The following is a 16,150-nucleotide window of genomic DNA, read 5'->3' as shown; positions in this document are numbered from 1 at the left end:
ATATTTTAGATCTAGTATTGTGCAATGAGACAGGGCTAATTAATAACCTTATCGTAAAGGAGCCTCTGGGGAGCAGTGAACATAATATGATAGAATTTTATGCTGAGTTTGAAAGCGATTTAGTTAAATCCAAAACTGGGGTCTTAAATCTAAACAAAGCAAACTACATAAGTATGAGGGCCGAGTTGGCTAAGATAGGTTGGGAAACTATCGAGATATAAAAACAGTTTCTATAGGTATGTACGAAGGAAGAAGGCAGAGACAGAAGAAATTATAATGGGAATAAGGAAACGGCAGAGACATTAAACAAACACTTTGGGGTAGAAGTTGCCTTCTACCGGAAACAGGGCGCACCTACTGTTTTTGAAGTGATCTGGCCGCTGCAATGGATGTGGTGGCCTATCCAGCAAAATTCAGCTTCTCGGGGGTTTTTTTTCCCAGCGGGCTGGGAAGTGGATCATCATGGGGGCGGAAGTGGGAGCGGACCGGAGTGGCCGTCACTCGCAGGGCGGAAGTGGGAACGGGACGGAGTGGCTGCAGCTGTCAGTCATCGTGCTGGCGAGTCACAATGTCTCTCCCCTTCAGTTAAAGGGGAGAGCCGCTGCAAACTCTGCATTTATTTTAGTTAGGTCCACTGGGCCACCAGGGAGGGTTTTGGCAGGGCCAGCGGCGTGGCAACCAAGAGGGTGTGCCAGGCTATCTGTTGGCGGCCCGGCCGAACCCGGGGACATAATTGTCGGCTCAACGTGGCAGTTGGCTGGCAAAAAAAATAACATGTTGGCCGTGGCAGTGTACCTGCCGCTTTAAGAGCGGCCACACCGCCGTCTCAGAGTGCACTGACACAAAAAGTCTGACGGTAACGGGTCAGCGTGTGCACGCCACGGCAGGAAAACAGGCAGAGTGGTCCGGACTCCGCTCCTGAGGATGGGTAATTTACAAAATGCAGGCTCCTCCACGGAGAGTCGGGCGGCCATTCCCCGCCACCTCGTGACCTCTGATGGGATGAGGTCTGACAAGCTGAATTTAGGGAGCTAGGAGTTAAATTAAAAAGCTGGACCTCAAAGGTAGTAATCTCAGGATTGCTACCAGTGCCACGTGCTAGTCAGAGTAGAAATAGCAGGATAGCTAAGATGAATACGTGGCTTGAGAAGTGGTGCAGGAGGGAAGGATTCAAATTCCTGGGACATTGGAACCAATTCTGGGGGAGGTGGGACCACTACAAACTGGACGGTCTGCATCTGGGCAGGACTAGAACCAATGTCCTTGGGGGAATGTTTTCTAGTGCCGTTGGGGAGGGGTTAAATTAATATGGGAGGGGGATGGGATCCTATGCAGGGAGACGGAGGGAAATAAAATGGGGGCAGAAGCAAAAGATAGAAAGAAGAAAAGTAAAAGTGGAGGGCAGGGAAACCCAAGGCAAAAATCAAAAAGGGTCACATTACAGCAAAATTCTAAAGGGACAAAGTGTGTTTAATAAAAACAAATCTGAAGGCTCTGTGCCTCAATGCGAGGAGTATTCTTAATAAGGTGAACGAATTAACTGCGCAGACAGCTATTAACGAATATGATATAATTTGGATTACGGAGACATGGTTCCAGGGTGACCAAGGCAGGGAACTCAACATCCAGGGGTATTCAACATTCAGGAAGGATAAACACAAAGGAAAATGAGGTGGGGTAGCGTTGCTGGTTAATGAGGAAATTAACGCAATAGTAAAGAAGGATATGAGCTTGGATGATGTGGAATCTGTATGGGTAGAGCTGCGGAATATCAAAGGGCAGACAACAATAGTGGGAGTTGTATACAGACCACCAAACAGTAGTAGTGAGGTTGGCGACAGCATCAAAGAAGAAATTAGGGATGCATGCAATAAAGTTACAGCACTTATCATGGGCGACTTTAATCTACATATAGATTGGGCTAACCAAACTGGTCGCAATATGGTAGAGGAGGATTTCCTGGAGTGCATTCGGGATGGTTTTCTAGACCAATATGTCGAGGAACCAACTAGAGGGCTGGCCAGCCTAGACTAGGTGATGTGTAATGAGAAAGGACTAATTAGCAGTCCTGTTGTGCGAGGCCCCTTGGGGAAGAGTGACCCTAATATGGTAGAATTCTTTATTAAGATGGAGAGTGACAGTTAATTCAGAGACTAGTGTCCTGAACTTAATGAAAGGCAAATTCGATGATATGAGACGTGAATTGACTAGAATAGACTGGCGAATGATACTTAAAGGGTTGATGGTGTATCGGCAATGGCAGAAGTTTAAATATCACATGGATGAACTTCAACAATTGTACATCCCTGTCTGGAGTAAAAATAAAATGGGAAAGGTGGCTCAACCGTGGCTAACAAGGGAAATTAGAGATAATGTTAACTCCAAGGAAGAAGCATATAAATTGGCCAGAAAAAGCAGCAAACCTGAAGACTGGGAGAAATTTAGAATCCAGCACAGGAAGACAAAGTGTTTAATTAGGAGGGGGGGAAATAGAGTATGAGAGGAAGCTTGCTGGGAACATACAAACTGACTGCAAAAGCTTCTATAGATATGTGAAGAAAAAGAGATTAGTGAAGACAAACTTGGGTCCCTTGCAGTCTGAATCAGGTGAAATTATAATGGGGAACAGAGAAATGGCAGACCAATTGAACAAATACTTTGGTTCTGAAGGAAGACACGAATGACCTTCCGGAAATACTAGGACAGAGAGAGGATCTAGCGAGAAGGAGGAAGTGAAGGAAATCCTTACCAGTCAGGAAATTGTGTTGGGGAAATTGAGGGATTGAAGGCCGATAAATCCCCAGGGCCTGATAGTCTGCATCCCAGAGTACTTAAGGAAGTGGCCCTAGAAATAGTGGATGCATTGGTGATCATTTTCCAACAGTCTATCGACTCTGGATCAGTTCCTATTGGCTGGAGGGTAGCTAATCTAACACCACTTTTTAAAAAAGATGGGAGAGAGAAAACGGGGAATTGTAGACCGGTTAGCCTGACATCGGTAGTGGGGAAAATGTTGGACTCAATTATTAAGGATGAAATAGCAGCACATTTGGAAAGCAGTGACAGGATCGGTCCAAGTCAGCATGGATTTATGAAAGGGAAATCATGCTTGACAAATCTTCTAGAATTTTTTGAGGATGGAACTAGTAGAGTGGACAAGGGAGAACCAGTGGATGTGGTGTATTTGGACTTTCAGAAAACTTTCAACAAGATCCCACACGAGATTGTTGTGCAAAATTAAAGCACATGGTATTGGGGGTAATGTATTGACGTGGATAGAGAACTGGTTGACAGGAAGCAGAGAGTCGGGTCCTTTTCAGAATGGCAGGCAGTGACTAGTGGGGTGCCGCAGGGCTCCGTGCTGGGACCCAGCTATTTACAATATACATCAATGATTTAGATGAAGGAATTGAGTGTAATATCTCCAAGCTTGCAGATGACACGAAGCTGGATGGCAGTGTGAGATATGAGGAGGATGCTAAGAGGCTGCATGGTGACTTGGACAGGTTAGGTGAGTGGGCAAATGCATGGCAGATGCAGTATAATGTGGATAAATGTGAGGTTATCCACTTTGGTGCCAAAAACGTGAAGGCAGAATATTATCTGAATGGTGACAGATTAGGAAAAGGGGAGGTGAAACGAGACCTGAGTGTCATGGTACATCAGTCATTGAAAGTTGGCATGCAGGTACAGCAGACGGTGAAGAAGGCAAATGGCATGTTGGCCTTCATAGCTCGGGGATTTGAGTTTAGGAGCAGGGGGGTCTTACTGCAGTTGTACAGGGCCTTGGTGAGGCCTCACCTGGAATATTGTGTTCAGTTTTGGTCTCCTAATCTGAGGAAGGACATTCTTGCTATTGAGGGAGTGCAGCGAAGGTTCACCAGACTGATTCCTGGGATGGCTGGACTGACACATGAGTGACTGGATCGACTGGGCCTGTATTCACTGGAGTTTAGAAGAATGAGAGGGGATCTCATAGAAACATATCGAATTCTGACGGGACTGGACAGGTTAGATGCAGGAAGAATGTTCCCGATGTTGGGGAAGTCCAGAACCAGGGATCACAATTTAAGGATAAGGGGAAGCTATTTAGGACTGAGATGAGGAGAAACCTCTTCACTCAGAGTTGTTAACCTGTGGAATTCCCTGCCACAGAGAGTTGTTGATGCCAGTTCATTGAATATAGTCAAGAGGGAGTTAGATATGGCCCTTATAAGAACATAAGAATTAGGAACAGGAGTAGGCCATCTAGCCCCTCGAGCCTGCTCCGCCATTCAACAAGATCATGGCTGATCTGGCGGTGGACTCAGCTCCACTTACTCGCCCGCTCCACGTAACCCTTAATTCCCTTATTGGTTAAAAATCTATATCTGTGACTTGAATACATTCAATGAGCTAGCCTCAACTGCTTCCTTGGGCAGAGAATTCCACAGATTCACAACCCTCTGGGAGAAGAAATTCCTTCTCAACTCGGTTTTAAATTGGCTCCCCTGTATTTTGAGGCTGTGCCCCCGAGTTCTAGTCTCCCCGACCAGTGGAAACAACCTCTCTGCCTTGATCTTGTCTATCCCTTTCATTATTTTAAATGTTTCTATAAGATCACCTCTCATCCTTCTGAACTCCAACGAGTAAAGACCCAGTGTACTCAATCTATCATCAGAAGTTAACCCCCTCATCTCCGGAATCAGCCTAGTGAATCGTCTCTGTACCACCTCCAAAGCTAGTATATCCTTCCTTAAGTAAGGTGACCAAAACTGCACGCAGTACTCCAGGTGCGGCCTCACCAATACCCTACACAGTTGCAGAAGGACCTCCCTGCTTTTGAACTCCATCCCTCTCGCAATGAAGGCCAACATTCCATTCGACTTCCTGATTACCTGTTGCACCTGCAAACAAACTTTTTGGGATTCATGCACAAGGACCCCCAGGTCCCTCTGCACCGCAGCATGTTGTAATTTCTCCCCATTCAAATAATATTCCCTTTTACTGTTTTTTTTTCTCCCCAAGGTGGATGACCTCACACTTTCCGACATTGTATTCCATCTGCCAAAGCCCATTCGCTTAACCTATCTAAATCTCTTTGCAGCCTCTCTGTGTCCTCTTCACAACCCGCTTTCCCACTAATCTTTGTGTCATCTGCAAATTTTGTTACACTACACTCTGTCCCCTCTTCCAGGTCATCTATGTATATTGTAAACAGTTGTGGTCCCTGCACCGATCCCTGTGGCACACCATTAACCACCGATTTCCAACCCGAACAGGACCCATTTATCCCGACTCTCTGCTTTCTGTTAGCCAGCCAAATTTCTATCCATGCTAATACATTTGCACTGACTCCGTGTACCTTTATCTTCTGCAGTAACCTTTTGTGTGGCACCTTATCAAATGCCTTTTGAAAATCTAAATACACCACATCCATCGGTACACCTCTATCCACCATGCTCGTTGTATCCTCAAAGAATTCCAGTAAATTAGTTAAACATGATTTCCCCTTCTTGAATCCATGCTGAGTCTGCTTGATTGCACTATTCCTATCTAGATGTCCCACTATTTCTTCCTTAATGATAGCTTCAAGCATTTTCCCCACTACAGATGTTAAACTAACCGGCCTATAGTTACCTGTCTTTTGTCTACCCCCTTTTTTTAAACAGAGGCATTACATTAGTTGCTTTCCAATCCGCTGGTACCTCCCCAGAGTCCAGAGAATTGTGGTAGATTATAACTAATGCATCTGCTATAACTTCCGCCATCTCTTTTAATACCCTGGGATGCATTTCATCAGGACCAGGGGACTTGTCTACCTTGAGTCCCATTAGCCTATCCAGCACTACCCCTCTAGTGATAGTGATTGTCTCAAGGTCCTCCCTTCCCACATTCCTGTGACCAGCAATTTCTGGCATGGTTTCTGTGTCTTCCACTGTAAAGACCGAAGCAAAATAATTGTTTAAGGTCTCAGCCATTTCCACATTTCCCATTATTAAATCCCCCTTCTCATCTTCTAAGGGACCAACATTTACTTTAGTCACTCTTTTCCGTTTTATATATCTGTAAATGCTTTTACTATCCGTTTTTATGTTTTGCGCAAGTTTACCTTCGTAATCTATCTTTCCTTTCTTTATTGCTTTCTTAGTCATTCTTTGCTGTCGTTTAAAATTTTCCCACTCTTCTATTTTCCCACTAACCTTGGCCACCTTTTACACATTGGTTTTTAGTTTGATACTCTCCTTTATTTCCTTGGTTATCCACGGCTGGTTATCCCTTCTCTTACCGCCCTTCTTTTTCACTGGAATATATTTTTGTTGAGCACTATGAAAGAGCTCCTTCAAAGTCCTCCACTGTAACCTCAATTGTGCCACCGTTTAGTCTGTGTTTCCAGTCTTCTTTAGCCAACTCTGCCCTCATCCCACTGTAGTCCCCTTTGTTTAAGCATAGTACGCTCGTTTGAGACACTACTTCCTCACCCTCAATCTGTATTACAAATTTAACCATACTGTGATCACTCATTCCGAGAGGATCTTTTACTAGGAGATCGTTTATTATTCCTGTCATTACACAAGACCAGATCTAAGATAGCTTGCTCCCTTGTAGGTTATGTTACATACTGTTCTAAGAAACAATCCCGTATGCATTCTATGAATTCCTCCTCCAGGCTCCCCAGTGCGATTTGATTTGACCAATCGATATGTCGGTTAAAATCCCCCATGATTACTGCCGTTCCTTTTTCACATGCCTCCATATTCCCTTGATTATTGCCCGCCACACCGTGAAGTTATTATTTGGGGGCCTATAAACTACGTCCACCAGTGACTTTTCCCCCTTACTATCTCTGATCTCCACCCACAATGATTCAACATTTTGTTCATTTGAGCCAATATCGTCTCTCACAACTGCCCTGATATCATCCTTTATTAACAGAGCTACCTCACCTCCTTTCCCTTCTTGTCTATCTTTCCGAATCGTCAGATACCCCTGTATGTTTAATTCCCAGTCTTGGCCTCCCTGCAACCACGTTTCTGTAATGGCCACCAAATCATACCTATTTGTAATGATTTGTGCCGTCAACTCATTTACTTTATTTCGAATGCTGCGTGCGTTTAGGTAGAGTGTTTTAATACTAGTTTTTAAACCATGATTTTTAGTTTTGACCCCTCCTGTAACCCCTTTACATTCAGTGGCCGTTTTTGTTTTTTGCCTTGGGTTTCTTGGCCCTCCACTTTTACTCATCTCCTTTCTGTCTTTTGCTTTTGTCTCCTTTTTGTTTCCTTCTGTCTCCCTGCATTGGTTCCCATCCCCCTGCCATATTAGTTTAACTCCTCCCCAACAGCACTAGCAAACACTCCCCCTAGGACATTGGTTCCGGTCCTGCCTAGGTGCAGACCGTGGCTAAAGGGATCAAGGGGTATGGAGAGAAAGCAGGAAAGGGGTCCTGAGGTGAATGATCAGCCATGATCTTATTGAATGGTGTTGCAGGCTTGAAGGGCCAAATGGCCTACTCCTGCACCTATTTTCTATGTTTCTATGTTTCCGGCGGTCAGAAGAGGCAATTTCGGCCCCTTTATCTATCTTCCCGGAAGAGGACACAAAAAACATTCTGGAAATAATGGGGAACGAAGGGTCGTGTGAGAATGGGGAACTTAAATAAATTATTAGTAAAGAAATTGTGCTGGAGAAATTAATGTGACTAAAAGCTGACAAATCTCTTGGGCCTGATGGCCAACATTCAAGGGTTTTAAAAGAGGTGCATACCGAGATAGTGGATGCATTGGTTTTGATCTTCCAGAATTCTCTGGATTTTAGAACGGTCCCCGTAGTTTGGAAGCTCGCAAATGTAACCCCTCTTTGCAATAAAGGAGGTAGAGGGAAAACAGGGAACAATAGACCAGTTAACCTGACATCAGTCGTAACGAAAATGCTAGAATCTATTACTCGGGACATCGTAACCGAGGTGTACGAAAGCATAGGCCTTACACTAAACATCCATAAGACAACGATCCTCCACCAACCTGATCCCGCCTCACAGCACTGCCCCCCCCCGCCCCCCCCCCCCCCCGGTCATCAAAATCCACACGCGGCCTTGGACAATGTGGACCATTTTCCAAACCTTGGGAGCCTACTATCAACAAGGGCAGACATCGACGACGAGGTCCAACACTGCCTTCAGTGCGTCAGCACAGCCTTTGGTCACCTGAAGAAGAGTGTGAATGAAGACCAGGCCCTCAAATCTGGCACCAAGCTTATGGTCTACAGGGCAGTAGTGATACCCGTCCTCCTATATGGCTCAGACGTGGACCATATACAGTATGTTAAGTATCGAATAACTCCACGAGGCTAAGTACAGTGAGCTCATTCAGGCATGACCTTACTCCAGTTTATTATTCGCAAACTGAGGATTCAACATGGCTGCCAACATTATATACACGGCTTGCACGTGTCTGCCAGTGACCATTCGGACTCCGACAGTCGCGCCCTCCGGTGGCAGGTAAAACCCAGTTAACATAGATAACATAATTTCCCCCCCCCCCCCCCCCCCCACCCAAAAGTCCTTGGTACAGGCTGTATTTACAAGTTGAGACGGTCCGCGGTCTTCTGCTCCCTGGTTGATCATCTCAGTTCGAACCCAAGCTTGGGTGAGTTAGTAGGACCATTGCTGCATTGTGGAGCAGTCGGTCTGACAGGACGGTCGAGGATGATAGGTTCGTCTTCGTGAATGACACAAGGGTCAACTGATGGTTGGGATGTGTGTTGGTTGGTCGATGATGTAATCAATTTGTTCTGGGTTGTCTGTGAATCGCAGTTTGGTTTGGTCGATGTGCCTCTTGCACGTTTGCCCATTTAACAGTTTGACTGCAAACATCCTGTTCCCCTCCTTGGCCATAACCGTGCCAGCAACCCACTTTTGATCATGACCATAATTCAGGACAAACACAGGGTCATGAACAGCAATGTCATGTGATACGGCTGCACGATCGTGGTACCATTGCTGCCGTTGCCTTCTGGTTTCGACATGATCATTGAGATCCGGGTGTACAAGGGAGAGCCTGGTTTCGAGGCCTCTCTTCATTAACAGCTCGGCAGGAGGAACCCCGGTGAGCGAGTGGGGTATCGTCCAACAACTGAGCAGAACGCGGGACAAGCGGGTCTGTAGGGAGCCGTGAGTCATGCATTTTTGGTTCTGCTTAATGCTTTGGACAGCCCGCTCCACTTGACTGTTAAACGGGGGTTTAAAAGGGGCAGACCTGACATGCTTGATGCCATTACGGGTCATAAACTCGTTGAACTCCGAACTGGTGAAACGCGGTCCGTTGTCGCTGACGAGGATGTCGGGCAGGCCATGGGTGGCGAACATGGCCCGGAGGCTTTCAATAGTGGCTGTGAACATGCTGGATGACATGATTACACATTCAATCCGTTTGGAGTAAGCATCCACTATCACTAAAAACGTTTTTCCGAGAAAGGGGCCGGCACTGTCTATGTGGATCCTTGACCATAGTTTGGATGGCCATGACCACAGACTCAGCGGAGCCTTCACAGATGCGTTACTCAGTTGCATGCAAGTGTTGCACTGATGTACGCATGACTCCAAGTCCGAGTCAATGCTGGGCCACCAAACATGAGACCTGGCAATGGCCTTCATCATGACAATGTCTGGGTGGGTACTGTGTAAATCTCGCACAAAAGTTTCCCTGCCTTTTTTTGGCATAACAACACGATTATCCCATAACAGACAATCAGACTGAATAGACAATTCATCTTTGCGGCGGCTTTCAGGCTTAATTTCATCCTGCATTTCCCTGGGAATGGCAGAACAATTTCCATTTAGGGGACACCTTTTTACGCTTGACAGTACAGGATCCTGGCTGGGTGACCCCTCGCTCTCGAAGTCGTCCATGACCAACAGCATGTCTGTGGGCTGCGGCATTTCCATACCGGTTGTGGGCAGTGGTAGCTGGCTAAGTGCATCAGCACAGTTTTCAATGCCTGGTCTGTGGCGGATGACATAATCATAAGCGGATAATGTCGGTGCCCATCTTTGGATGCAGGACGAGGCATTGGTGTTTATACCTTTGCTCTGAGAAACCAATGAAATGAGCGGCTTGTGGTCTGTTTCAAGCTCAAACCGAAGCCCAAACAGGTATTGGTACATTTTCCTAACCCCATATACGCATGCTAATCCTCTTTCTCTACCATACTTATAGACTCTTTCAGCCTTAGACAGACTTCTGGATGCGTATGCAACTGGTTGGAGTTTGCCTGATACATTGACTTGCTGGAGCACATAACTGACCCTATATGATGAGGCGTCGCAGGCCAGCACTAACCGCTTACATGGTGTACCAGTAATTTATTGGAACATAGCAGGTTCCTGGTCTTCATAAAGGCTCTGTCTTGAGATTTGCCCCAAACCCAGTCATTACTCTTTCTCAGCAACATGTGCAAGGGCTCTAGCAATGTACTCAAACGAGGTAGAAAGTTACCGAAATAGTTGAGAAGACCCAGGAACGAATGCAGCTCTGTCACACTCTGGGGACTGGGTGCATTCTTGATGGCCTTTGTCTTCGAGTCTGCAGCCCTGATGCCGTCTGCTGCAATCTTTCTCCCCAGTAATTCGACTCCTGGTGCCATGAAAATGCACTTGGAGTATTTTAGCCTGAGTTCCACTCTGTCCTGACGACATAAAACCTCTTCCAGGTTGTGCAGGTGTTCATTGGCGTCGCAACCGGTGATCAAGATGTCATCTTGGAACGCAACGGTTCTCGGGACGGACTTCAGCAAACTCTCCATGTTTCTCTGAAATATGGCTGCCGCCGAGCGAATTCCGAAAGGGCATTTATGGTTTATAACAGTCCTTTGTGCGTGTTGATGCACGTCAGTTTTTTCGAAGATTTGACCAGCTCGTGTGTCATGAAAACGGAGGTGAAGTCAAATTTGGTGACGACTTCCAGGTACATTCTTTTACCAAAAGTCCTCCGATAATGCTGGAAATTAAATTAAATGGGGTTCCAGTATCCATGGAATTGGACATGGGTGCGAGTCGGTCAATAATGAGCCAGAGAGCTTTCGAAAAGCTGTGGGACACTAAGGCAAAAAGACCCAAACTGAGCCCAATCAATGCGAAGCTGCGTACCTACACCAAAAGCGCGGCAGTAAAGGTATCGTACGATGGAGCTGTGCATGATTAATCGTTGTGAATCGTTCCAGGCAATGGCCCAACGCTGTTCAGCAGGAGATTGCTTGAGAAAATTAAATGGAACTGGAACGATAGTAAAGCCTTAGTGGATAACGCTTCGTGTGCTGAAGTGCTTATCGAGTTTCCCTGTTCGAACCAGGCATCGTCAACTTCACAGGAGCCAAGGTGCAGATCCACCTAGGCCCGGGTGCAAGACCCGTCCATCACAAGGTTCGGGCAGTTCTGTACATGATGAGGGAGAAAGTCGAGATCAAACTGGACAGACTTCAACAGGAAGGAATCATATCACCAGTCGACTTCAGCGAATGGGCCTGTCCAATTGTCCCGGTGTTTTAAAAAGTGATGGCACGGTCAGGATTTGCAGTGGCAGGTAAAAGCCAGTTAACATACAAAACAGAGTAGACACCTCAAAGCACTGGAGATGTACCACCAGCGTTGCCTCTGCAAGATCCTGCAAATCCACTGGGAGGATAGACGCAACAACGTCAGTGTTCTTGATCAGGCCAACATCTCCAGTATCGAAGCACTGACCACACTCGACCAGTTCCATTGGGCGGGCCACCTTTTTCGTATGCCTGACACGAGACTCCCAAAGCAAGCGCTCTATTTGGAACTCCTGCACGGTAAGGTGGGTAGAGGAAATGTTTCAAGGACATCCTCAAAGCCTCCTTGATAAAGTGCAACATCCCCACCGGCACCTGGGAATCCCTGGCCCAAGACTGCCCAAAGTGGAGGAAGAGCTTCCGGGAGGGCGCTGAGCACCTCGAGTCTCATCGGCGAGAGACGATAGAAACCAAGTGCAGACAGCGGAAGGAGCTTGCGGCAAACCAGACTCCCCACCCACCCTTTCCTTCAACTACTGTCTGCCCCACCTGTGACAGAGACTCTAATTCCTGCATTGGACTGTATAGCCACCTGAGAACTCACTTTTAGAATGGAAGCAAGTCTTCCTCGATTTTATAAGGATTGCCTATGATGATGATCACTTTAATTAACTTTTTGTATTTTTGATACCGAATGCTTGACTAGACCAAATCTAACATCGTGGGAACTAAATGGGGAAAAATGTTGAGTACTTGAGGACCTGTGCTTAAATCCATTTGTGATTGTTGGGATGAAAGCTTCCATAGTTTACTGTCCATAAGTCAAATGAGTGAACAACCTTAATAAGGAAAGACGTGCTTTCCAAAAACCAGGGCAGTGCCTTTATATGTGCGCTGGAGTAGTTGAGTTAACAGTGTGAGAAAGTAGGAAAGATGATTAATTGTAGAGCATTAACGTTCTTCACGTCTATGAACAGAGTTCACCATAAGAATGAAAAAAAACTTGGCCTGGAGTTTCTGCTCGCTTACGCTATTATTTTGGTGCAATTCGCCCGAAATCGGCTTAACTAGTGCAATAGATGATGGAATTTTAAGAGCAGAGTTTCCTTGATCTTTTGCGCTAGTTTTAAAAACATTGCACTAGAAGCAAGCCCCACCCACAAAACTGTCTACGTCTCCAGGATGAATTAATCACCATTATTGGAAGTTTCCACTAATTATGCACGTTTGCAGGCCTTCGAGGAGGCTCCAAAAATTAAGCTGGATCTTTTGAACACACGGACACCTAATAGGTGTGTTCTAAAAGGTTTTGAATGTCATTTAAAAAAAATGTTTTACTAAAACTGATTACTGTTCCCTGATATAACTGGAACATAGTTTTGCATATTTTTTAAATGTCATTTTCAGTAATTTAAAATTGGATTACTCACAGATGGTGGATTGACATGGTGATTAAAAATACTTTTATTTTGTGATAAACCCATTTTCAACCAAATTAATCAAACTTCATCAAGTTATCACTCTTAAATATATTGAGGAATGTATTTTAAAGCAAATTTTTGATTGCGTTGGTTCGTGGCAGATTGTGTTCGGCAATATGCAAATGAATTTGAGCGGAAACTCAGTGGGAAATAAAACACTTCTCAACTAGCGCAATTTGCGCCTGGATTGTCGATTGTACCCAAAGGGGAAACTCCTATCCTGTTACTTATTTTATAATGTGTTAAAACATATCCTTGAATTAAACAGAAATTTGAGTATACTTGCCAATTGTCTTTCAGATCCATTAATTTATGGATATTCTTTTTTGATATTTCAAGACTTTGGTTCTGGTTTACGTGATCAGATACTAATGTCTCTGTGTTCAAATAACAATAAAGCACTCGAATTTTATTCTGATTGTTTAATCACAAAAATATTTGATATATGTTGTACTGAGTTACTCCAGATAATTTAAGGGATAATTTCACTTTAAAGAAAAATGTCAAATTCTCATTGTCACTTTGAATTAACAGGAGTCGACTGTATTGTCCTGTAAGTAGCATATTTCATAGTGTAAAAGGGTGATGTGGAATATGAATATTTAAGGTTTTACAGAATCCCTTCTAACTCACTTAAGTATAAACACAGCAGACATTGCTATAAACATAATTTCCAAATTATGTTGTCCTGTACGAAGTCTCACAACTTTATTATTTCCGACAGCATATTACTCCGGACAGCTACATTCCATGCCTCTCTGACCTTTGCAAAGCCCTGTGGGAAGTCATGCTAAGCTACTATCGGACTATGTCGTGGCATGAGGAGCATGACAATGAAGAGTCTGTCCCAACTTCTGGTAGGGAATGATGCAACAAATGCAGTTTAACACTATAATGGAATATATGAAACCACCTTTTTTTTTTTTAGATCACCTGATACTTCAGTTTAGAATAGTTCAGTATGGTTACACCAACAGAAATTTATGAATAATGTGTTGAATTTTCACGCCACAAAAAAAATCTGTTAAATCTCTTTTTACTGGAATAAGTATAGGTTCTTTAATGTTCAGATAGAGATACAAGTATGCAAATTTAAATTGCTATAATGAACAACCAAGGAGGCTTCTGCTTATAATATAGTTGAAAAAGCAAAATAAAAAGTGGAGGAAGACAATTTAAAAACATATTTGTAATGTCCTTTTAAAATATTCTCCTATTTTGGATTCCTAGCCCCACATAATTTTGTGGCATCAAGAGAATAGAGAGACAGGTAGCCTGCAGCCAGGCACCAGCGATGGTATGTGATTGTCGGGATGCACAAAAATTCGTAATCAGTTTTAATCAGCAGCCCTTTTCACAATCTAATAAGCAGATGTCTCGGGATATAACTTTTAGCATAATATTTCTGCGATGAATATGCAGAAAGCATGAGCACATTCTCTTTCCCTTTTGTAATTGTATGATTTAGTTAAAGCCAGGTGGCAACGAGGTTAAAAAGTTAGAGGGGCGACTTCTTATCATATTGACCTCCATTGGTGCTTAGACTTGTTCCTAAAATAAAATAACTCAATAGCAAGTGATGGAATGCTTGCTAAATTTTGGGCATAACAGCCATTTATTCAGAAGCATGTGCTTTCATACTTAACATTTTTACTTTTCACAATGTGTTTTTAATTCTGCATAACCACACAAAAGGGTGGAGGCAAAGAAAACTCGAAACAAAGTACATAGATTTAGTATCCTTCAACTTTTTAGTACTTGGAACTCAGGAAAGGTATTTATAATAATGTCAGTTTTGGCACAGTGATAGCACATTCACCTCTGAGTCAGAAGGTTGTAGCTTTAGAGTCCAACTTGAGCACACAATCTAGACTGACACTTCGGTGCAGTACAGAGGGAATGCTGTACTGTCGGAGATGTCATCTTTCAGTTAAAGCATTAAACCGAGTGTGCCTATTCAAGTGGATGTAAAAGATACCATTGCATCATTCGAAGATGAACACAGGAATTCTCCCACTGTCCTGGGCAACATTTATCCCTCAACCAATATTACTAAAACAGATAATCTGGTCATTTATGTCAAGATACTTTTGAAGCTTTTTCTGGACATGCTGAGGTTATGAAAGGCACCATATAAATGCAAGAGCATTCTTTCTTTCATTTCTTGATATCGGGCTTTATTGTGGTTAGATAAATGCAGTGTCTCAAGCTGTAGCCCTAAAACTTACACAGTGCTGTGCTACATATGAGACAAAGTGTTTTACAGTGAATTGTGTCAGAATCACAAACTTCTTCCCTTTGAATATTGTAAAAGTGTCCCTAATTTAATTTGGTTAATAGGATTTAGTATTTTATTGTCTCTACTGAGATGATTAGATGCTTAGAGAAATTTTCACATTTAGTGATTGAAATTAGTAACTTTTCTAATTGAATTATACAGAGAAATACGTTATAACCACCTTTGTAAGCTCCCACAATTCAAAACTAGCATAGTACGTCCAATTGTTCACAGTTCTCTGTCCTCAGGTACTGTTCCCTTCTCCTTCAAATCTGCTGTCATCACCCTCTCCTCAAAAAACCAACCCTTGACCCCACTTTGCTTGCAAGCTATCGCCCTACCTTCAACCTCCCTTTCCTGTCCAAAGTACTTGAACATGTTGTCACCTCCCAAATCCATGACCATCATTCCATGAATTCAATGTTTGAATCCCTTCAATCTGGTTTTCGCCCCAGCCACAGTACCGAAATGGCTCTCATCAAAGTCACAAATGACCTCCTTTGTGAGTGTGACAAAAGGTAAACTATCCCTCCTCGTCCTTCTGGACCTATCTGCAGCCTTTGACACAGTTGACCACTCCAATCCTCCTCCAGTTCCTCTCCACCATAGTCTAGCTGGGTGGGACTGCACTCGCCTGGTTCCATTCTTATCTATCTAATCGTAGCCAGAAAATCTCCTGCAATGGCTTCTCTTCCCACTCCTGCATTGTTACCTCTGGTGTCCCCCAAGGATCTGACTTTGACCCCCTCTTATTCCTCATCTATACGCTGCCCCTTAGCAATATCATCCAAAAACACGGAGTCAGTTTCCACATGTACGCTGACGACACCCAGCTCTACCTCTCCATCACTTCTCTAGACCCATGTTTGGTATCTAAATT

The 16,150-nt window shown here is 44.1% G+C and overlaps 1 protein-coding gene across 1 annotated transcript in view; it reads left to right on the top strand.

Moving 5' to 3' along the window:
* Positions 1-16,150, top strand: part of vps50 (VPS50 EARP/GARPII complex subunit) — a 351,039-nt gene that overhangs the window by 188,184 nt on the left and 146,705 nt on the right. Inside the window, exon 13 of the mRNA XM_070881083.1 lies at positions 13,717-13,849. Within this exon, the coding sequence (XP_070737184.1) occupies positions 13,717-13,849 (133 nt within the window). The remainder of the gene's footprint in view (positions 1-13,716; positions 13,850-16,150) is intronic.

Source organism: Pristiophorus japonicus, chromosome 5 (genome assembly GCF_044704955.1).
Source record: "Pristiophorus japonicus isolate sPriJap1 chromosome 5, sPriJap1.hap1, whole genome shotgun sequence".
NCBI classification, from domain to species: Eukaryota; Metazoa; Chordata; class Chondrichthyes; family Pristiophoridae; genus Pristiophorus; species Pristiophorus japonicus.
The sequence above is the reverse complement of the archived record's forward strand: the minus strand, read 5'-3'. Positions and strand labels throughout refer to the sequence as shown.